This window comes from Bidens hawaiensis, unplaced genomic scaffold, assembly GCF_021521415.1.
Source record: "Bidens hawaiensis isolate Kalapana, Puna unplaced genomic scaffold, B.hawaiensis_p1.1 tig00005498_1, whole genome shotgun sequence".
NCBI classification, from domain to species: Eukaryota; Viridiplantae; Streptophyta; class Magnoliopsida; order Asterales; family Asteraceae; genus Bidens; species Bidens hawaiensis.
Genome location: NW_027491353.1, coordinates 1,187,448 through 1,212,413, shown reverse-complemented (window position 1 = coordinate 1,212,413; position 24,966 = coordinate 1,187,448). Strand labels below are relative to the sequence as shown.

The 24,966-nt window shown below is 39.1% G+C and overlaps 2 protein-coding genes across 2 annotated transcripts; both read left to right on the top strand.

The window, feature by feature from the left end:
- Positions 1-11,748: 11,748 nt before the first annotated feature.
- Positions 11,749-14,665, top strand: LOC143629985 (BES1/BZR1 homolog protein 3-like). The gene is made up of 2 exons (XM_077099117.1): positions 11,749-12,130; positions 13,866-14,665. Exons 1-2 carry the CDS (start codon positions 11,915-11,917, stop codon positions 14,613-14,615), a joined length of 966 nt encoding a protein of 321 aa, XP_076955232.1. The 5' UTR covers positions 11,749-11,914; the 3' UTR covers positions 14,616-14,665.
- Positions 14,666-21,715: 7,050 nt separating this feature from the next.
- LOC143629977 (uncharacterized) lies at positions 21,716-22,767 on the top strand. The gene has a single exon (XM_077099110.1). It carries the CDS (start codon positions 21,822-21,824, stop codon positions 22,740-22,742), a length of 921 nt encoding a protein of 306 aa, XP_076955225.1. The 5' UTR covers positions 21,716-21,821; the 3' UTR covers positions 22,743-22,767.
- Positions 22,768-24,966: the final 2,199 nt, after the last annotated feature.

Genomic DNA, 24,966 nt, shown 5'->3' with positions numbered 1-24,966 from the left:
GTACCTCGGGGACAGCATACTGGACCACCAGTATGCTATTAACCAGTTAAAAAGGGAGTGCTCATACTCCCACTGGTTGATCGAGCAGATGGAAACCCGATTGCGGGTTATGATGGCGGTGCTGGTGGTGCTGGTGGCGGTGTTGGTGGGGTTGGTTTACCACCATGTGTAGACGTGTTGGGATGGTAGAATCTTGAACCGCTTTTTGATACTCCGTGTAAGTAGTTAGTGGTGATACTAACACGGAGTGAATCTTGTTTAGTTATAGTACAACCACTGGCCCATAGGGGGTCTCTTGTAGGGCATATCACTATAGATACTTTTGGGTATCATTCAAGCACTGACCCCTTTACGGGTTATGTCGAGATGATACCGATATAGGGCCCTTGTAATAAAATTAGTTATGTAATGTTGACTGAAAGTATGTAAGCTGATGTTTGTGTAATATGAATCAATGTTTACTAATGAATGAAATATGTATTGTGTTTTATGTTTTGAGATGGTATTGATTATATATATTTCTTTGATGATTGTGTAGAATGGCACCGAAACGATCAACGAAAATATCGGAAGTAGATGTGAGCCGTTTGATTTCTCAACAGTTGGAGGCGGCGATACCGGATATAGTATCGCGCATCGCCGCCAGTATTAATAACTCGACCAATCCAACCCCTCCGAGCAATCAAACGCCCATAAATAATGACGGGGAACAAAACGCTAATCCTCCAAGGAATGACAACACTATGCCGAGTACTGACGCACCGCCTACGGTGGTCGCTACCGACAGTAATGGCCCTATCCCTACTGTAGAGACCAACCGCACTGGACCATCCAGGGGTTGTTCAATCAAGGATTTTATGTTATGCAAGCCTTTAGAATTTAACGGGTCGGAAGGACCGAATGGGTTAGTGAAATGGTTAGAGAAAATAGAATCAGTGGTAAATATCAGCAACTGTCCCGAGGATTGTGTCGTTAAGTACGCCACCTGTACGTTCACAGACCATGCCTTGACATGGTGGAACACCATAGTACAGACTCGAGGTCAGGCGGCGACAAACCGCATGACCTGGGCAGAGCTTAAGGATCTTGTTTTGAAACATTTCTGCCCAAAGAATGAATTGCAGAAACTGGAACATGAGTTGTGGAACCTAGAGATGCATGGGGCGGACCACTTGGGATATACCAACCGGTTTAATGAACTGTCACGATTAGTGCCGTGGTTGGTCACCCCAGAGTCAAAAAGGGTGGAACGTTATATTTGGGGACTTACTCCAGTAGTGAGGAGCATAGTTAACGCGGGAGGGCACCAGACGTATGAGGGTGCAGTGACACAGGCTGGTATTGTCACGTATGATTTCTTGAGGAGCGGATCGATAAAGGCGACGGGAGAGTCGGCTGGGGGAAAGCGAGGTACGTATGACAATAGGATCCGAGAGAAGCAGCAAAACAAACGAGCTAGGCCCGCTGCCCAGAGCTATGCCATGACTAGTTCGGGCGGAAGGCAAGAACCGCAGAGGGGAACGTTTCCTAAATGCGGGAAATGTGGTTACCACCATAGTGGTGTGTGCAAGGAGGTGGTGTGCCACCGGTGTGGCAGGGTTGGACACTACGCACCAAATTGTAAGACAAATCTGAACAACCTGAACCGTCAACCGCAACCTATTCGGGCGCAACCATTTAGAACTCAACCAGCCCGACAGCAGAACCCGCAAGGAAACCAGATGGTGACCACTAGCCGTGCTTGCTACGAATGCGGCAGCACGGATCACTTCAAAAGGAACTGCCCGAAACTGAATCAGGGAGGAAACGGGAGACAACTCGCGGGTCAGCCATCGGCGTCCAATCCGGCACGAGGCCGGGCATTTGTGATGGGAGCGAACGAGGCGCGCCAGGACCCCAGCGTTGTGACAGGTACCTTCCTCGTCTCTGATCATTACGCTTCTGTATTATTTGATACAGGCGCCGATAGAAGTTTTGTCTCCGTTAGGTTCCTTTCGATAGCAAACCTTCCTATTGGTGAAACCATAGAACCCTACACCGTAGAGGTCGCTAACGGTAAAACCATGATAGTTAATCGGATTGTTCGGAATTGCCCTTTTATTCTGAGCGAACAATCCTTCCTGATTGACTTATTACCGGTAGAATTGGGTAGTTTTGACGTGATAGTGGGAATGGATTGGTTGGCACGTAATAGGGTAGAAATAAACTGTGAAAAGAAAACCGTCAAGATCCGGGTGTCGGATGACGAGGAGGTATTAGTGCAGGGAGAAAAATCCGGCACCATGATACCATTTATATCCCACCTCAAGGTGTTGAAATATATACGTCAGGGATGTGTGGCGTATCTAGCTAGCCTGACGGCCGCTGATTCTGAGGAAAAAAGGGTGGACGATATTCCCGTGGTACGCGAATTTCCACAAGTTTTTCCAGAGGAACTTCCTGGATTACCGCCAACCCGACAGGTCGAATTCAGAATCGATCTGTTACCTCAAGCCGGCCCTGTTGCTAAGGCCCCTTACAGACTTGCACCGTCCGAGATGCAAGAGCTATCCAACCAGTTGCAGGAATTGTTGGATAAGGGATTTATACGTCCCAGTTATTCCCCGTGGGGTGCACCTGTACTATTTGTGAAAAAGAAGGACGGAAGCCTTCGAATGTGCATTGACTACAGGGAATTGAACAAATTAACCATCAAAAATAGATATCCTCTTCCCCGAATCGATGATTTGTTCGACCAACTACAAGGTGCGAGCTATTTCTCAAAGATTGATCTTAGATCGGGATACCACCAAGTTAGAATTCAAGAGGAGGATGTCCCAAAAACCGCGTTTCGGACTCGCTACGGCCATTACGAATTTTTAGTTATGCCTTTTGGGCTAACAAATGCGCCGGCGGTATTCATGGATCTCATGAACCGAGTCTGTAAACCTTACCTCGACAAATTCGTCATTGTATTTATTGACGATATTTTGATATATTCAAAAAGTAAAGAAGAGCATGAGCGACATTTGAGGTTAATTTTGGAGCTTTTGGATCAGGAGAAGTTGTATGCAAAATTCTCCAAGTGTAACTTCTGGTTACAAGAGGTACAATTCCTCGGTCATGTTATAAACCACCAAGGAATACACGTTGATCCGAGTAAGGTTGAAGCTATTAAGAATTGGCAAGCGCCTAAATCTCCGAAAGAAATCCGCCAATTCTTAGGCTTAGCTGGATACTATCGTCGATTTATAGAGAACTTTTCCAGCATCGCCCAACCTTTAACCCTCCTGACTCAAAAGGATCGGAAATATGAATGGGGTGAAGAGCAGGAAACGGCGTTTCAAACGCTAAAACAAAGATTGTGCCAAGCGCCAATCTTAAGTCTCCCCGACGGAGACGATGGATTTGTTGTATATTGTGACGCATCCCGTAAAGGGTTAGGATGCGTGTTAATGCAAAATAAAAAGGTCATAGCCTATGCGTCTCGACAGTTAAAAGTTCATGAGAAAAACTACACTACTCATGACCTGGAACTGGGAGCAGTCATCTTTGCACTTAAAATCTGGAGACACTATCTCTACGGTACAAAGTGCACCATATTCACTGATCATAAAAGTTTGCAACACATATTCGATCAGAAAGAACTGAATATGAGGCAACGAAGATGGGTCGAGTTGCTGAGTGACTATGACTGTGACATACGATATCACCCCGGCAAGGCTAACGTTGTAGCCGATGCCTTGAGTAGAAAGGATCGAGTCAAGCCACTACGTGTGCGAGCGTTGGGGATGATAGTCCAGTCGAACCTTTCAGATTTGATTCGAGTCGCTCAACGCGAGGCGTTGAAAGAGGGCCAATTGGATAAAGAAGGACTTTACGGGAATGAGAAGAATTTTGAACAGCGTGTGGACGAAATTCTTTATTTCAAAAATCGGATTTGGATCCCGACCCTCCATGACCTTCGTGATTTAATCATGGATGAAGCACATAAATCGAAATATTCCATACATCCGGGATCAGATAAAATGTACAAGGATGTGAAAGAATTTTACTGGTGGCCAGGAATGAAAAAGGATATAGCCACATACGTCGGCAAGTGTACGACGTGTGCGAGAGTTAAGGCGGAGCACCAGAAACCTTCGGGAATGTTGCAACAGCCGGAAATTCCCGAATGGAAGTGGGAGCAGATCACAATGGATTTTGTGACACACCTCCCCAAGACACCCCGAGGTCATGATGCAATTTGGGTAATCGTGGATCGATTAACCAAATCGGCACATTTTATTCCAATTAGGAATACTTTTAACACTGAGAGACTTGCGCAAATTTATATAAATGAAATAGTGTCTCGTCATGGCATCCCCATCTCGATCATCTCCGATAGGGATAGCCATTTCACCTCCAAACTTTGGCAAGCTGTCCAAGAAGCATTGGGAACACGTATTGACCTAAGCACAGCTTACCACCCTCAGACCGATGGTCAGTCTGAGAGGACTATTCAAACTTTGGAGGATTTGCTTCGTGCCTGCGTACTGGACTTTAAGGGAAATTGGGATCAACATCTCCCACTCGTTGAATTTTCCTATAATAACAGTTACCATAGCAATATAAAGGCAGCACCTTATGAAGCATTGTATGGGCGAAAGTGCCGATCACCACTTTGCTGGTCTGAAGTGGGAGACCCGCAGATCATTAGATCGGATCTGGTCCAGGAGACGACCAGCAAGATTCTTGAGATTAAGAACAACCTGAAAGCCGCGCGGGATCGGCAGAAGAGTTATGCTGATACCCGTCGAAAACCGTTGTCATTTGAGAAGGGTGAAAAAGTATATTTGAAAGTATCACCCTGGAAAGGAGTGGTCAGGTTTGGAAAGGCGGGGAAGTTGGCCCCTAGATATATTGGACCATTCATCATTACTGCAAAGATCGGTCCGGTAGCTTACCGACTAGAACTGCCTGAGGAACTAAGTGCAGTTCATAACGTGTTTCATGTATCAAATTTGAAAAGATGTCTGGCGGATGAGACATCGGTGTTACCCTTAGAGGGTGTTCAAATAAGTGATAGGCTCAACTTTGTAGAGGAGCCTATAGAAATAGTAGACGGGAAAATCAAGCAACTTAGACACAATAAGATCTCGTTGGTCAAAGTTAGATGGAATTCGCAACGAGGCCCAGAATTTACTTGGGAACGAAAGGACGAATTTCGGAAGAAATACCCCCACCTGTTTCCTCAAAAGGAAGTAGTTGTCGCGTAAAATTTCGAGGACGAAATTTTTATAACGGGGGGAGAATGTAACGATTCCGGCAACTTCAGGTATACCCTAGCCGGAATATACTATTTACGTGTCGTTTAATATTGATTATATGAGTTATAGTACGTTTATACGAGTATATATGATTCACAGTATGAATCATACTCAATTATATAGTGAATCATATTGGAATTTCGATCAACCAATGATCGGTTATTGAAACCCGAACGAATCGGGAATTACATTATAGACGAAGTATATAATGTTTAGTGATGTTTACGAAGTATTAATGCTTCGGGATAGGTGAATTATAGCACAGAAAAAGGATTTCGATTTAATGGTACGTCGGTACGCTAAACGAAACCTTTAACACCAAACCAAGCAAGAGACGATCAATCAAGCCGAAAAAGATGCGTAATTATTAATAATATGATGTTTTAATGTCATGGGTTAAGTTTTTAAAGTTTTTAAATCAGTTTTATATAAATTTTGTGTTAACCCGAAAAACAACCATTTTAAGCTCGTTTTAAGCCGAATTACGAGTTTAAACGAGAAACGAACTGAACCAGATTATCCACAACATTATCCAGATTGCGTAATCTAGATATGTGGACAATATTGGAGATGTGGGGCCCCCACACACACCCACAAAGGGCCGGCCACCCCCCATGGGTTAACATTATCTTTCATTTTCTTTTTTTTACACAAAAACTCACAAGAACTCTCTCAAATCTTCAAGAATTATTCCAAATCATCAAGTTCTACCAAAGATTTGAAGGTATAAAACATGTTTTAAGGCTTAAATCTTGTTCTTAATTTCATAATTTTTAAGAAAAGGAGGTTTTCATGTAAGAAATGGGTGAAAACCCGAGATGAAACCGATTCTCGTGTGATCAAAGGATGTATACAAGTTATACAAAGGATCTTGATCCAAGTAATTAGTTAAAAGTGTTTAGAATGAATTTTTACGGTTGAAATCTTGTCAAATGAGTTTTCCATGTGAAGGATGGGTGAAAACCCGAGATGAAACCGACTCTTGCATGATCAAGAGATGTATACATGTTATACAAGGGATCTTGGCCCAAGAAATGAGTAAAAAGAGTCGAGAACGGATTCTTACGGTTAAAATCTTTATTTTTACTTAAAAACCGACATTTTGAAAGAGATGGCTTGATTGTTGGTATGGTTTGCTTGGTGTGGTGTTGTTGTGCTTGTAAGTGTTGTATCTAGCGGCTAGCAAAGGCTAGAAACCGAGATCCTTGTGATCTAAAGCTAGAAAACACAAGATAGTTCGGTTTTCGTGTGTATGAGAAAGTTGGACAGATTTTCGTGTGCTTAGAGTCGGGTCACGAAATTTCACAGAGATGATCTACACATGAAAATATGAGATCTGTGAATTTTTGGTAATTTTTGGATAAAAGATGAATATTTGGTGAATTTAATGCTCGGTTTTGGCCAAAAATAGTGAAAAATAGCAAAACATGATGAAAAATTCTGGAAAATTTAAGATAAGCTTTTTATCACATATAAAAGTCACCCACAAAATTTGAGCTCTGTTGGAAAAGTCTAAGTAGGCTTTTCGGTGAAACGAGTTCTAGGGCTTTTAGCTCGGTTTTGGGTAAAAAGGGCTTGAAATATGAGTTTTAAAATCTGGAAAAACTCCAGAAAGTTATGAGGATGACAAGGATCATCCCAGAAAAATTTGGTATTTTTCTAAAGTGTTTTGGTATTTTTGATATATTTAGTATTTTAATAAGATTTGAAAATAGATAAATATATGTAAATTTACGAAAATAAATCTGGAAAAACTCCAGAAAGTTATGAGGATGACAAGGATCATCCCAGAAAAATTTGGTATTTTTCTAAAGTGTTTTGGTATTTTTGATATATTTAGTATTTTAATAAGATTTGAAAATAGATAAATATATGTAAATTTACGAAAATAAATCTGGAAAAATTCCAGAGAGTTATGAGAATGACAAGGATCATTCCAGAAAAATTTGGGATTTTTCTGAAGTGTTTTGGTATTTTTGATATTTTTAGTGTTTTAATGAGATTTAAAAATAAGTAAATAAATGCAAATATAGGAAAATAAATCTGGAAAATTTTATAAAATGTTCTTTCTGTCAAAATAAGTTTTGAGCAAAATTTCAAGACCCGAGACTAAACGGGTAATTATTTGTGCTAAAATGAACATAAAAACAATTAGTTAAAGCTTAAAACGTGTAAACCGGCAAAGTTCGCATAAGCGAGCTGACTGGTACACGAAAAACTATAAAATAGACCATTTTCATAAATCTAAGTAAATTAAGTAAAAATAAATCATCCGAAAATAATTCGGATGATTTGGGTAATTGTACCCGATGTTACCGTTTCCGACACCGAAATACCGGAAACGGGCCCCGCGGCCAAACGGGGTGTCAAACCGAGCTATAATTTCATCACCTTAACTAAATTGACTGTCAAACTCTAAGCAATGTCAATCTGAGTCCTTAGAAGTGTCACGGGGTTAACATTGTCCCCGAATCGAGTACAGTACTGGGTTAACGATGCTCCCAGATGTACCGATTGAAATGTATTTAAGTTATGGGAATTATAGTAACGACTAGATATTATATTACAGATCCAGGCACGTAGCTGATCCTTATATTATTCACCAACTCACAACAAGGTGAGTTTTCACGAGCCCCTTTTAATGAATTGTTTTAATTATATTTTCCCGGGGCGGAAAACATGTCTCATTTAAAGTATTTAAGTACATACCGATCGTATGGAAATACTTGTACATTTATATATATATGGGCTGATGCATAGAATATATAAAATGTTTATAATATGTTATTGTTCTGGGGTAACATAGTTCCCAGGGGTTATATTGTTCTGGGGTAACATAGTTCCCAGGGGTTATATTATTCTGGGGTAACATAGTTCCCAGGGGTTATTGTTGTTCTGGGGTAACATAGTTCCCAGGGGTTATATTATTCTGGGGTAACATAGTTCCCAGGGGTTATATTATTCTGGGGTAACATAGTTCCCAGGGGTTATTATTGTTCTGGGGTAACATAGTTCCCAGGGGTTATTATTATTCTGGGGTAACATAGTTCCCAGGGGTTATTGTTGTTCTGGGGTAACATAGTTCCCAGGGGTTGTTATTGTTCTGGGGTAACATAGTTCCCAGGGGTATTTATTGTTCTGGGGTAACATAGTTCCCAGAAAGTTATTGGAAATGTTCTGGGGTAACATAGTTCCCAGCATGATTATATTGTTAATAAATGATTATTAAAATGATTTGTCAGTGTTTATTTAAATTAGTGAAACTCACCAACTATTCGTAGTTGACCCGTTTTCTTTACATGTTTTCTAGGTATGCCCAAGTTGGATTGATTGATGTTTGCTTAACTATCTGTGCTACCTGTTGGAAGCTTGCTGCTCTTTGTTTTGTAACGAATTTATTAATGTCTTATCGGTAAAATATGTGTGTAACACCTAGACAGTAATGAAACTCGCAACAATGTAATATGTTATAAATTAATGTAGTGGTATTTTCTTTATAAGCAATGCTGTTGATATCAGATGTGTCTGTTGCATCCCGTGTACGTTTCCGCTGCGGTTACGGGGTGTTACAAGTGTTGGCTGAACTTGTTCTGAAAGTCCGCCCAATCATAGATGTGGTGGACCGGTAAACGATCGAACCATGCCCTGGCCGCTCCAACCAGAGTCATCTGGAACATATAACACCACGTGGGTTCCGTCCAGTTACTGACGGTTGCCCCCGCAATGAATCTGTTCAAGTGGTCGTCTGGGTCGGATAGACCATCATAAGTGCCGATGTTGGACATTTGTTTGGCACTTCTCGGGGCGATTGCTTCGCAATGTCCCTTGCAAACTTGGACTTTCCTGCATTTGCAGCAGTTGGTCTAAAGGTTTTGTAGAAGTCACGTGGGTTTCTCCCCGCGTTCGTTGGTTTAAAGGTTTCTCCAAAATTCCTTGTCTGTTGGAAGTCCGTTTCCTTACGCTTCCCTTTTGCCTTATGGCGAGGGTTTGCGTCGGTATCGGATTCTTCCCGCTCATCGTCCGAGTACTCGCACTCACTGTTCATGTTGAGATGTTGGCGAGTACTGCCGAATTCGTCAGCCTGTTGAAGTGAACGCAAGCGTTCATCCAACTCAGCTTGGAACTCTTTCTGACGTGCTTCGGCCCACGCCTTAACTTGATCGAGTGTTTGGCGAGGGACCCTCGTCCGTTTCTCCAACTGGGCATCAGTGAACCCCAGTGAAATATTGTTTACCGCACTTGTCCCGGCTTGGGTAACCGGGGTAGTGTTCGTAAAATTTGTGTAACCGCCGGTGTTCCCCCCAGTTGCTGGGGTTGTGGTTACCGGGGTTTCTTGGTCACTTACTGGCTTTGGGACCGGAGTAACGTTAACCATTTCTTCAGAAATTTTGAAAAAACTAAGAATTAGTTCTAGCTTTTATGCATGGATGGCGCCAATGAAGAAACACTAAGTGACCCTGGGCAGATTACGGATAATCTGGGGGTTAAGTAATGTTTCCCACGAGGATAAGGTCCAGCAAAGAAGGTTGTTCTTCAGGTGACCTGCAAAACAGACGCCGTAAGCTCGTCACTGAGAAGGGGGGTGGGGTTCCTCCTTGTGACCACCCTCCAGCGTGAGAATCAGACTAGATTGCTCTGAATATAAGTGTATATTAAGAGATTGCTAGAGAAGATAAGATAATGAGATATCCGATGATGTCCTTACCATTCCAAGGTGTTGGAGTATTTATAGCCGAAGGTAGGTTTCCAAGAAGGTACAGCCGGCTGAATAGTATTCCTGTTCTACCAACAGTGGGCTACGCACAAGCCATGCTGGTTGGTGGATAGGCTGCGGCCGACAGTGACAAGGTCGGCTGTATACTGTTCCTTTACTGCCGGCTATGCACTGTTCCACCAACTGTAGGCTGCGCACGTCCCATAGTAAGGGTTGGTGAGTAGGCAGCGGCTAATAGTGACAAACAGTACTAGAGGGTGCTCCTCCTCGTACTGTTGTCGGTGAGCTGTCACCCTGTGATTGGTTCATGGGCTGTTCTGGTCAGATCGTCTGTTTTGCCCATACCTTGGTAGGTATAGTACAAAAGATCTTCCAGAAGCATACGGACTGGCTCGTTTGGGCTGGAGTATTCCCGCCTTGCTCATTCCTTCAGGTGACTACTGAAGTAGCAAGAGTTAGTACCTTGTGCGTGTAGCCTTGCTATCAGTGCGGGTAGCCTTCCCTGATGGCTTGTATCCGCAACTGCGGGAACAAGCGGGGTACTTCACCATTGGGAGGCTTTCCCTGCGGGTACAGCTGGCGTACTGCGCGTAAGGTCTTCTCTGAGCATGGTGGGTCCTGCGGAAGCAGTTGGTCATTGCGCAGACGTCCCTGTTCAAGGTGAGTCTTGCGGGTCCAACTGGGCTCTGCTGGGACCTACCTCTTCAAATGTATATGCTAAAAGTAATAGTAAAAAGCCAAGTGAGACTGCACATTAATTAAGTGTTCATGACACCAAACCAACCAACATGAAATATACACATCTATGTCAATACAAAGTAACGTTAAATACGCTGCTCCCAAAACTTGGACATTGTGTATTCATGACCTCACAACCCAACTTAGAGTGCACCAATGGGGCATATGATACACCACTATGGTATTCCTTAAGTCATTTCTTGTTTAAGCATCCTTCAAACACAGCTACATCAATATCAACTAAATGTTTTTCAAACACATCATGCTTAAATTTGTTTAACATATTTGCACCACCATTACAATGTAGACAATGCAATTTAATCAACTAATCACAATATCACACTCAATGTTTAACTAATAATTCACATTCAATGTTTACAAGACTCTTGTGGTCTTATAACATCAACTTGATCACATTTAACTTTGCGATCTTACAACATCAACCTTGTGTCAATACTTCATAGCTTTTATATAGTCGTATATTACAGTTATGAAATTACTAGTCGAGTAAGCTCCGGGCCGACTCTCAAGGATGGCAGGGTGGCTGACAAACTCCGACCTGACACCATGTTAGGTCTGATTTTTTTATATTTTAAATTAATACATATTTTTATTAAAAAGGAATATGTATTTATAATATTTAAACTCAATTACTTAACTAATTTTTTTTTACAATTTTCAGTAATAACCCTGAGTTAGCTTATTGTAAAGTTCAAGCTAGCTTTGACTTAGCTCTTTATTAGGTGTTGTGCTCCGTCACATCGCGCGGGCGAAATTAAATGAAAAACATAAATTATGCTAAATAAATAGAAGTACGGATGTTGTAGGAACCGAATAAGTGAACAACACGAAGCCGGTAGTACGACGACGTCGTTTAACCCAGCCCCACGAAAGAAAGACTGACTTGTTTGTTTGAAAAGACTAAACACGTTCCACGTGCGCAGACCCATTTCCCACGATTTCCCTTTGAACCATTCAATGGCCTTTTCGTAATTTCACCCCTCTTTGAAGGTCAATTATTCACCATCTTTTAATCTATAAACTTATAAACTATAAAGTCTTCAATTCACCTCATCACATTAATAATAATAATAATAATCAACGCCATCCACTCTCCACCGTAACCCTCACCGGCCGGCAACTCTGTTCTGTTCATTCTTCCGGTCAACGGCAGATGACGTCAGGTACGAGACTGCCTACGTGGAAGGAGAGAGAGAATAATAAGCGGAGAGAGCGACGGCGACGGGCGATTGCCGCTAAGATATTCGCCGGACTTAGGGTTTACGGCAACTACAAGCTTCCGAAGCACTGTGACAACAACGAGGTGCTGAAGGCACTGTGTAATGAAGCTGGATGGATCGTTGAAGAGGACGGTACTACTTATCGTAAGGTAAATTCAAATTCAGTTTCTTCGATTGTGATGTTGTGGTGCGCACGTTAGCAAAACCGTTCATGATTCATTTGATCGATCGATTAGAGATTTAACGCGATTAGATTCGTAAATTTTCGATTCAGGTCATGTGCGCATGTTAGCAAAACCGTTCACGATTAGTTTGATCGATCAATTAGAGCTTTACGCGATTAGATTTGTAATTTTCCGATTCAGGTTATGTGCGCACGTTAGCCAAACCGGTGATGCATTACGCGATTAGAACTGCAATTTATCGATTTAGATCATGTGCGCACGTTAGCATTGGATCTGATATCCTATTTAGGTCTTCGTATCGAAGTCAATTGGAGTATCGAACACGGCGTAAGTTAGAAAACATGAACCTGATGACCTAGGGCTTACGTTAGCAGTAGGATGAGAGAGAACCGAATCGATCCGTATGAACGCTATTTACGTGAACCGGATCTGGAGGTTTGTCGTTATCACCGACAGGCTAACGTGCACGGTGAGCATTTGGCGCATGTTAGCACCAGCAGCATCTCGTTTGCTGATCTGTTTCCATGTGAAGTCGCACGGAACACAACTATTTTTATATTATTTTAATTTACTCAGTCTCCTCTAATTAAGACAATAATTCCACTTTTTCAGAAATGAAATACAGTACGAATTTAGATTCTGTTCTGAGCTTCAACTTCATTGATTATACCTGATAGAATTATGAGTTGTCATTTTCACAGAAGCTTATTGATCGAAGTTATTAATATGTTTTTGTTATTAGGGTAGGGCCTCGAGCGTTATCGTCTTTAACAGGTTAGAAACAACGGACTTAGACAAGTATCAAACGTGAATGTCACTCGTTTAACTACTTTATATGTGATGACTATAAGACAGTTTTGAGTTAAATGTATCAATAAGGAGAAATGGTGTAGCCTAAACTATTAATTTCAATTACTTAAAAAAATAAAAAAATCACGTAGCGCAGTTTTTTGATTGGCAGGTCTTATCGTTATTTAGATAGGTGCCCAATTGACAGGTCTAATTTAGGAGTTTGATTATTGGATTCTCCTGAATTTTGGGTGGAGAATCATATTTAGATATGGTGATTTGAGTGTTTGTTGGGTTGACTTTTGGAAAAAAGATGGGCCTACATCTTTTTTAAAGAAATGCCATGCAAAAGACACTAATTTTGATTCTCCACTTTTATTATTACTTGTTATTTTGTATCTTTGGTAGTAATAGATGTAAATGAACAGAATGAATAGAACCGAGCATGTTCGTGTTTGTTCGTTTAATTTTGATTGAACAAACGACTGGACATGAACTACTAAGCGACAGGTTTTTGTTTGTGTTAATTCGTTAAGAAAGTGAATGTGTTTTGTTCGTTTATGCTCGTTAATAGTATAAACGAAGGTTCACGAACGAAAACAAACGGACATAATTGAACGAACATAAGTAGACAGTTATTAAAGTAGACCAAATTGTAGGGTATCTTAAAAGTTTATGAATATATTAATAAATGTAAACGGACGAATTTGTAAATAAACGTAAAGTAACAAACATAAACAAATTAAGTTCGGTTACATAAAGGAACGAACAGACATGTTACATTTTCAGCTTTTGCCAAATGGTTAATGAACGGTTCACTTTCACTGAATGGTCGGTTCGTTTACATGCCTACTTAGTTACATTTTCAGCTAACTGACTTCTATCTTTTAAACATTTTTAATATTTGTAGGGTTGTAAACCTGTGCAACGGGTAGATACTATGGGTGGATCAGCATCAGCAAGCCCGAGCCCGTGTTCGTCATCATACCAACCGAGCCCAAATGCGTCTTCATACAATTTCAGCCCGACTTCATCATCCATTCCTAGCCCTGTCTCGACAGTTAACACCTCTAATAATAATATTAATAATAATAATCCCGACCCGAATTCTCTTATTCCGTGGCTAAAAAACCTCGCGTCCAGTTCATCATCTTCCAAATTCCCGCACCATCTTTACATAGCCGGTGGTTCGGTAAGTGCACCGGTCACCCCGCCCCTAAGCTCACCCACATGTCAAACCCCAAGAATGACCGACGTTGATGATCAAACCAGAGCCTCGGCCTCGGTATGGCCTAGCTCACGCCTTCATATTCCCGGGTTCCAAACGCCACCCGACTCCGGGTGGCTATCGGGTGTACAAACCCCACAAGACGGGCCATCATCGCCCACATTTAGCCTTGTTGCATCAAACCCGTTTGGATTCAAGGATGGGTTTTCAGGTCGGATGTGGACCCCAGGTCAAAGTGGGACATGCTCTCCCGCAGTCAATGGTGCCGTTGAACAAATTGCTGACGTCCCGATGTCGGATGTGATTTCGTCTGAGTTTGCTTTTGGGAATAACATGAAGGGCTTAGTAAAACCATGGGAAGGAGAGCGGATTCATGAGGAATGCATTTCGGATGATCTCGAGCTTACCCTTGGGAATCCGGGTACTAGGTAAACGGGTCGGTCGGTTTGGGTTGATTGTTTTCCCTTTGCAGATAAAAGCAGTGAAGATTTGATTTGATTTGATTTGATTCGATTCAAAGGTATCGTTGTTGTAAAACAATTGTAGATTTAGATATAGAAGTAGGTATTGAGTTGATTTTCTTTCTTTATTATTATTAAGGTTATTATTATTGCTATTGTTTTCACTGGTACTCAGATAGGGAGAGAAAGATAATGATATAATTTAATGATATTATTGTAAATTAATTATGGTTGTCTTAAATAATGGTATGGTTTATATTAATATTAATAAAGTGATTGAAAGAGCATAATAATAATAATAAATAATGGAATAGTACACATAATTTAGGACAGGTGGGGACATGGATATGCATGGGTTGTGATTTGTGAACTTGTGATTGATGATGGTGTCATCACGTGGGCAAGATGGGACCTGGTTAGGTCTTACTTGCAAAATAATCCATGTGAAACCCTTCTTTATAATATGTTCACATGATATGGTTTTCTATATTGCAAAATAGACTTAACGGCTAGTCTTCTTCTAGTAAAGTATGCTTATACGTTATATAGTTATTGACCCTCTATGTGAAGGATTGTGACTAATGTCTAATGTCACGTTAAAAACAAATGATACAAACTTTATCGGTGTATCAATTTTATACTCTTGTGTCATGTGAAACTTTCCTTTTGATTATGATGGTTATTTTTGGTGATTTCCTCACTTTAAAATCTTATCCCTGTTATCGGAAGTGATTCTAAATGCGTTTCAAACTTTCAACGACTTCAAATTTCTCTAAAACCTTGATCAACACCTTTTATACTTTATATACTTGTTTAGTATGCAATTTGATTATATATATGATTATTAGATTAAGATAATATAATGTTAAGTTTCTCTATCGTTACATTTGTTGCATGTTTAACTGCCACTATATTGTTATTGTCTGAAATTGCTTTTTGTTTAAATAATGTATTTGGGGTTTTAAAGATCAGATACACGAACGTATTTATACGAAATGCTACAAATTCTTCACTCTTGTTTCTTGTTAAATAAATAACTTGCAATTTGTTACTTATAAAACAATGAGAGGGGCACCCCCACCTATTGGGTGATGATCGGTAATAAGTATCCAAAGGAGACAATTGTTGCCTGTGGTTAAAATGTTTTATGGCAGTTAAGAATGTAAATGGCATGATATATATAATCGGTAGAATTTGAGATAAGAAGAAAGGAGCACCTCTCCTCCTAACGAATCTTCTAAAGTCAAAGGTCTTATCATCTTCAAAGGAAACACACATCAAATTATTTTGGGGTGGATAGAAAGCTAGCAACTTGTGCTATATTCCAAAAAATATATGTAATTTGTTATTGGAGTATCTTCAAAGGAAACACACATCTTTTTATTCGTTTTCTTTTCTCCAAATTTGTTATACAAGTATCCTAAATTTATAAAATTTTGTTTAAAAACCGTTATACATGATCATCTGATCTTTTATCATATCTTATGAGACGTTTATAATTTTGTGTTTTTCGTTTGATACTTCATTTCTCTTTAGTTGTATCAACGTTATTCATTAACTTGAAAAGTTATGTTTGGGCCTTTGGCAACTATAATCTATTCAACTGATGTGCGAGCATATCACAACTGATCTATTGTTGAGGAAATATTTCTGGTGGTTGAACAGCCAAAGAGCGGTCAAAGCACGGTTGATTTATTGATCTTTTTATGAATTTCGTATGACTTTAAGTTTATGGCTTGATGGAAGAAGTTATTTTATTGATTTATTAATCTTTTTACTGTTTTCATGACTTTAGTTTTGGCTTCAGTAAGAAAATTTCTTATAATCCCCATCGTTGTTATGCTTTCTTATAACCCCATATATCACTCTGGAACATTATAATATATGCCACTTATATAACTTTAATACATTCTCATAAATTCATCAACCGACTATACGTCTATTTAACAAATATCAAGTAGTCTATATGGTCGTTTACTGTTTTATACCACCATTTAAAATGGCATTGCAGCATATACAGTTATACACCTGTTTAAAGTTGTACACAACCGTTTAACAAAGATCCGGTAGCTTATATGACTGTTTAAGAACATAGGAACCCCCATTTTCGACCAAATAATTGTTGTTTCCCTAAAATTACATCCAATATTCGAAATTGATTTGTTTACATTCATTCTAACTTGTTTTATCACCAAAAAACTCTATAATATAAATCATACCACCATAACTTATTTTTAACATACAAAAATTGGGGTTTTGAATCAAGATTACTTACAAATCTTTTGCTACTTGTGAAATGGTTGAATGATCTTTTTTTTTTCACACTTGATTTCTAGACTCCAAATAATGTGACAGTCAACAAATTTGCTTAGTTCGACCAAATGACAAACTTGGTCCCTCAACATTCATCTTAACACCCTCATGATGAAACTTTTGTTAGATGTTCATCATAATTTAGGTAATGGTTCAATCAATATCCCTTTTTTACTTTATTTTAGGACTTTCAAATACACAAACTTAGAGCATTCTTAACCCATTTTCTAAAATCATGTGAGAGGAATTTGCAAATTATAGAATTAGGTTATTAGTGGTTTGTGAGTGTAAATTATATGATGTAGAAAGAGAAAAGTAGTGATTTTTTTGTAAATTTGAGGAAACTTTGTTTGGCCCTATTTATTTTTTAATATTTGTTGATTTGGTTGTGTAAAGGGGAGAAAAATCTGTAATGATAAAGATATAAATATATATTATCTAATTAAACATGAGAGAGAAATTTAGTGTTTTTAATGTAACCATAGAGATAAGGATGAGGGACGATCTATGAATGCTCTTAAAAGTTACAAATTTGCTAATTCTCAAGCACATCCTCATTTCATTGACACATACATTTTATGGTTACTCTCTTGTCTTCGATCTTGCAAATGATTGATTAACGACTATACAGTTATTGTTGAACCTATATTCGACAATTGTAATTTTTTTAGCTTACTCGCATGCACATCTGTATTCACACTATTGTTAAAATAATAAAAAGGGATATTGGTTTTTAATACTCTCAACTTTCACCCGTTGGTTGATATCACTCCCAACTTTCGATTTGTTACCCATCACTCCCAACTTTCACCTTATTTGTTTATGGCACTCCCGAACTTAACGGGCCTTAACCTCGTTAGTTTTTCTTGCTGACATGGCATTTTTTGATGACTTGGCATGAATAGGTGGCATTTTTTTATTCTTTTCTTAATCCATTATACCCAGCCCACTTTCCCCCTGCCTCATCAACACTAAAATCCAGAAATCATCATGTATTCATCCCCTTCTACCACCGACCACCATATATGCCTCATAACCACCATCTCTACTCAAGATGAAACTAGAATCGTAATCCCCCAAATCTGGATGCCAACAAAACTTTGCATCAGGAACCTCACCCTCGACTTTTCGATTAGGGCTTCACTCAACAGTCGGGCTTCAATCAGCAGTCGTAAACAGAGAAGTTGACTTCATCCATTGTATCTCTCTCGATCTATCTGTTTCATTTGGTTGCAGGTCATCATATATCTCCTTTTTTCGGTGTTGACCTATATCTTCTGGAGACACTAGTGGTAGAAAACGATTGAAGGATGAGATGTGTTGTGATGGGGCCGCCGGAGGTGATGTCGAGGTTCATGTTGGGGTGCATAGTGGTAATCGGAACTACATATTGGTGGTGATTCGTTGAGTGGAGGTAGCGATTTCATGGTGGTGGCAGTTAACCTAACGTGCCAGAAGAGAGGTAAAAGTTTGTGATTGGAAATTCATGGGGAAGGGTTAGAGAGAGAGTCTTGATATATTGAGATATTATCTTTTGTTTTTTTAGGCTTTCTAATTTTTAATAATGAAGTGGTGATGTGGGACCAGATTTTCATATAAAAACGCTACCAATGCATTCCACGTCAACAAAAAATGCCACCTCAGCAAAAACACTAACGGGGTTAGGGTCCGTTAAGTTCAGGAATGGTGGAAGAAAATATATTGAAAGTTGGGAGTATTGGATAACAAATCTAAAGTTGGGAGTGGTATCAGCAAACATGTGAAAGTTGGGAGTATTAAAAACCAATACCCCTAAAAAAATGAATTAAGATATGATTTCTTATAATCGTTACATTGGAGGACGAGAATAAAAATAAACTGAGTAGCATGGCAAAAGATGATACCGCTAGTTAAAGAAGGGGGGGGGGGGGGGTTGATTGTGTTCATTAAGCGATGCAAACCTCACGATGTTGATCAAATGATGGTGGAGATTCAATTGCAAAAAAATGCGCTTTAGCAGAATATTGTCTAGGCAGTGCATCACTCGGATTGGCCTGTTTTAGTGTTCCTGCCAGGGTTTTGTTATCGGGCCCATGGAAATACATTGTTAGAATACATAGTGAAATGTAGGGCTGTGCAATGGTTCAGAACCGCGAGAACCGAACCGGAAGCGAATATGACTAAAATTAGAACCAAAACCAGAACCTATTATAGTAAACCGGTTCGGTTCCAGAATCGGTAAAGTCGGTTCTCGTTAATCGGTTCTGGCCAGAACCGTTTCCGTTGTATATTTATCAAATATGTTGTGCAAACTTTGCAAATTACAAAACAAGTTTATATAATTGTATGTCTTCTTTCATGGTAAAGTTAATTTTGATTACAACACGAATATCCGTTATATTTTTTATTCAAACCTATTTGTTGAAGTTAAATAAATCATTAGGAACGATAGATTAAAGGAAGATCATATCATTTTATATTAAATTACCTTGATAGCTTAAATCAAAATTGATCATGATTGCTACGTCTTGAACGCAAAGAAAGAAGATTTGAATTAAATAATGATTGAATGGATGCGGGTTAATAAGTTACTATATAAAAAATGAGTATTGGTAAATTTAGTTAAAACAGTTTTAATATTCCGGTTTTTTGGTTCCAAGTCTAGAACCGCTGGTTTTACCCGAAACTGAACACCGAACTGTGTAATGCAAATTCTGAGAACCGAGAGCCGTATGTAACACAGGTTAGCGGTTCTGAGGGACCGGTTCTGTTCTAGTTCCGTGGTTCTGGCGGTTCCGAACTGATTTTTGCTCACCCCTAGTGAAATGAAAGTTATGGGAATTGACATTGCAAAAGAAATGAAAGTAGATGTAAAGGATGGGACACAATTGTATTGATACTTAGTGTGGGGAGATCTCTTTATAGAAGAGGTCCCGTGACTATTCGGGATGGAATCAAAGCTCTTAGCTTTTTATGGGTTCGTTATCGGGCGAAACATGCAAAATTTACATGGGAAGGGGTGTGTGATTTTATCTCTAATCTAGTGTGATTATATAGAATTTAGGTGGGTAGATGATCGATATTCGGTTGTAACAAGTGAAACATGTAATTTGAGGTTGTAATGTATCAGGGCTGGTATCTTGCTGGTCTCGTTTTGGGTGAAAATAATAAAATCTTTTGTTGAACTATTACTTTAAAGAAAGAGTAAAGTGCCATTTTCGTCATTGTGGTTTGACAAATAATGCGAATTTAATCAAAAAGTTTGTTTTTTTTCATATGGACCCTCCACGTTTCCTTGTTCTTGCCAATTACATCCAAATCACTAACTCTGTTAAATTTAATCGTTAAGTCAGGAGTACACATGTCTTTTCACTATTCATTTCAGTGAACTGCGATTTTCATCTTTGTGGTTTGTCCAAATATACGGTTTTAGTCCAATAGTTTCAAATTTGCAATTTTTGTTCTTGTAGTTTCATTTCACTTGCAATTAAACCGGAATTTATTAACCTCGTTAAGTTTGATCGTTTACCCATTTGCGTGCCTCTCACGTGACCACCAGTTTTGTTGTTTTTTCCCCCCAAAATAAACTTCAGTCCTAATTCACAAGCCCCTCACGTGAAGGGCTGGGGTGTATTTGGGGAAAAAGAAAAACAGAAGGGACAAAACCGCCCCTCACGTGAAGAGCACACTAATGAGTTTAATGACCAAACTTAATTAGATTAGGGAATTCGGGTTTAATTGTAAGTGAATTGAAACCATATGGAAGAAGATTGCATATTTGAAACTACTGAACTAAAACTGCAAATTTGGACAAACAAGATGAACGAAAACCAAATTCACTGAAATAAGTATTATAATAAAGAAAGAGGTGAAAAGACATGTCTACCCCTGAATTAACGATTAATAATTTTAACGGGGCTAGTGATTTGGATGTAATTAGCAAGAACTGGGAAACGTAAAGGGTTCATATGCAAAAAATAAACTTTTTAAACTAATTCATATTATTTATTAAATCATAAGGACAAAAATGACACTTTACTTGAATAATATATAAAATAATTTACCCTTTAAGACTATACGGTGTGGAAACCGTTTTGCCGCTGAAATGCTAAGGTGGCAGGTGGTGTCGACGGTATACACCGCCTCGGCGTTGTCGGTGCCGCCCAGTGGGGAGTTTTTGGTGGAGAAGTCACCACTCAACATTCATCCTTTTAATAAAAATCTCACCTTATCAATATCCAATTCATTATATTATTTTAAGTAAGAAGAAAAATAAAAAAAAATGAAATAAAGAAGAAGAAGAGGATAAGAGATTGTATACTATTTTAGGGTTTTGATTTTTTAAGCTCAATTTTAGAATTTAGGCCAATCTTAAACTATTTTGAAAGCCTGTTTTTTAAGCCCTAATTTAGATTATGAAGCTCAATTTAGGTTTGATTAATTTTAATGAAAGTAATTTTATTTTTATTAATTTGTTAGGTTATATTAATTTAATTTAATCATTAAATATTGTTATTTTATTTAAAAAGGGAGGAGTGATGAATTGGTGACCATTTCCATGATATTGTGAAAAATAGTAGAGTGGAGTGAGGTATGATATGGCGTTGACGTGACACTATAAAGTAGGAAGCAAAATGGTATCCACACCTTGTAGCCTAAACAAACACTATTAATTGCCCTTTTACTCCCGCCAAAACTAAAGAGAAATTTTTCAAAACAATTTCCAGCATTTCTCTTTACTCACCTTTTCAATTTATGTCTTTATCAATTAAAAACAGCATTGGTTCGGTACCGAACCTAACCATTTTCCGACCGTTACTCCGAACCTAATTTCAAATCTCAATTAAACCCCAAATTCACCAGCCATTTCCCAAACCCCCCAAAAATGGTGTCCAAAGCCAACAAGTCCAACCACACTAAAACCACTCTCCGCCGCCGGAAGAAGACTCCGGTCACCAAGACCGCCTCCGTCATCGTCTCCTCCATCAACAAATCGATCCACACCTGTCGCCGCCTCATCAAAATCTTCTCCAAACTCGTCCGTATCGCCACTCCAACCCGCAAATCCTCCGTTAAAAAGGGATACAAAATCCTCAAAAAATCCCCCCGTGATCACTCAATCGCCACGGCCCGCCGATCACTCTTCCAGGATGCATCCACCGCCCCGTTACCCCCGTTAATTTCCGATAACAAAAAAACCGTGTTCCTCGACCTCGACGAAACCCTAATCCACTCGGTACCCGCCTCCGGGTTAATCCGTCCCCGACATTACGATTTCCTGGTTAACCCATTACTCGATGGCGAGCGCGTGACATTTTACGTCACGAAGCGTCCATTCGTGGACGAGTTTCTCAAATTCTTACACGAAAAGGGGTTTGAAGTCGTTGTTTTCACCGCGGGAATTGAGGAATACGCGTCGCTGGTGCTGGATACATTGGACCGAGACGGGTTGATTTCGCATAGACTGTATCGGGATTCTTGTACCGAGGTAGACGGGCGGTTCGTTAAGGATTTGTCGAATTTGGGGCGGGATTTGAAGAAGGGGGTGATAGTTGATGATAACCCGAATTCGTATAGTTTGCAGCCGGAGAATGCGATTCCGATTGGGGCGTTTGTTGATGATGAGAAAGATGATGAGTTGAAGAAATTGATGAGTGGGTTCTTTATGAAGTGTGATGGGTTTGAGGATTTGAGGGATGCTGTCAAAGATTATGTTGAAGATGATTTGAATTTGAAGTCAGTAAAGAAACTGATTGAAGATGAAATGTTTGGGGATAGTAGTAAGGATTATTCAAGCTCTGGTTGAAGTTTGAATTTCTTTTTCTTTAAATTTGATTTTTTTTTTTATTGTTTTTGGGGTTTTGTTAATGTTCTTGGTTGAAGAATGATATGGGAATTTCATTTTATTTATTTTGCAGAAAAAAAAAAAGAAAAGGAAAAGTTTGTGCATTTTTTAAAATTTTATTGTGGCATTACCGTTATATGATTAAACATTAATATGTGTGAATAGCCATTTGAAAAAACTTAGTCTTGATACAATTAAGTATATCTGTAATATTATTAGTCTATCCGTAATAGGACGACAAAGGGATGGTTTTTGAGCGATGTTTGGCTACAACACCGTCCCCCGACGGTATGTGGGGGCAATTAGGGGGGGGGGGGTATATCTCATCGGTTGGGTTAAAAAGAAAAATATTATTTTATTGAATGGACCAATGGCAACCGCGTATGTGTGTGTGATGGGTGGGTGGGGTGGAGAGGTCATTTTTGATGTGAAACACCACTACACACTTGAAATGAAAATATACCATCTCGTAACATAATAGCACGTGTCGAAAATCCTCCTCTTTTATAACCCTTTACTACACGTGAACTTGTTAGCTATGGTGTCTTTTTTAATGTAATTTTCTTAAAATTTGTTTCTTAAAAATTAAGTGAATTAATGCAACTTCACTATTTATATATTTAGTACTTTATGCATGATGTTTTGTGGGCTTTAAAAATTGTGTCCAAAGCCTCCTCCTTTTGAGGTTTTGTTGAAGCTTCAAATTACTTTTTTTAATTACATTTTTGACCAACCAAATTTATATTTTTGGGTTGATATTGATATCGATTATGATGTTTGTAAATCTATAAAACTATTAATATAACTAAATGCAAGAGGCAACTTCAAAGTTAGATAGTTTGTGAGCCTTTTAATCACATGAGAATACAAAAATCGTATTTGCGGCTTTGAAAATTTGCAAGTGCCAAAATAACACATGAGATAAGTTATGTTTTTAAAAATGATACTTTTCTTTTTATTTTTTATTTTATTGATGTGAAGAGATGATCGACTGAACAAGAAGTTTGGGTAGTAATGATGCTTCAGTAATCCATCTTATGAACTTGAAAACATTAGCTGAGTCAGACGGGTTGTAGAGGGTTTACTGGTGCATCATGTTGGGTCTAGGTAAGGGCAGCTATTTTTGTGGAAGTAGGTAATGAGAGGAACGCGAGCAAGGAGGTTAATAGCGCGTTGGGTCACAAGTTTCCAAAGGGTTGGTATTTTCATCGGGAGGGGTATCATACACGAGATAGGTTCTAACCTAGTTAAATCTTTATTCACGTTCTAGTTCTTCTATGTGGGCATTGAGGGTTTCTTGTTGAGCACATATGAACTCTGCGCCTTGGGCTTCTTTCTGGGCCTGGGCTAGGGGTGTGTTTTTTATCCGTACCCGAATAAGGAACCCGAACCGAAGCGGCCCGAGACCCGAATAACCCGATCCGAATTCACCCGAACCGATTAAAATCCTAACCCGAACCCGAAATAAAATATTTGGGTCGGTATTTGGGTTGAAATACCCTTATTCGGGTTGACCCGAATAACCCGAAGTATGATACACAATGTATGTATCCTAATTTTTATAGGGTAGTTTAGCGGTGAAGTAACATAGTGACCATATGTATACTTGTTCGGCTGTTCTCAATACTCCAGTTAATATTTGGATCTATCACATTGGATTCCAATGTATTAATTACCATAAAGCATGTTGAGAATGTATCTTCAATTTAAAAACGTAAATAGTATAGTATTTAAACCAATATGCATTGGGCATGTTTCTTCAATCTACACACATGTTGATCCACATGCTACAACACATCATCCCGTCTAATGCATGCTTGTATGATAAATTTCAGGTTCTAAATATTATAATTCATTATTGAATATGGTTGTATATTACGGTTTTATAACGGCTTAGAATATGGTTTTTTTATTGTTAAAGGTGGATAATTTTTTTTAATTTGTTAAACCCGAAACCTGACCCGAACTAACCCGACCTGTTTAACCCGAAACCCGAACAAACCGAACTTATTTGGGTCGGTTCTTGGGTCAATTTTTTTTGAGCTCAAACCCGAACAACCCGACCCAAACAAACCGAAACCCAAATAAATAACCCGAAGAACACCCCTAGCCTGAGCCTTATTTCCAGGTATACTCTTCTCATTAAATGAAAAATTAAGCAAAAACAAAAAACTTCTTTAAATTG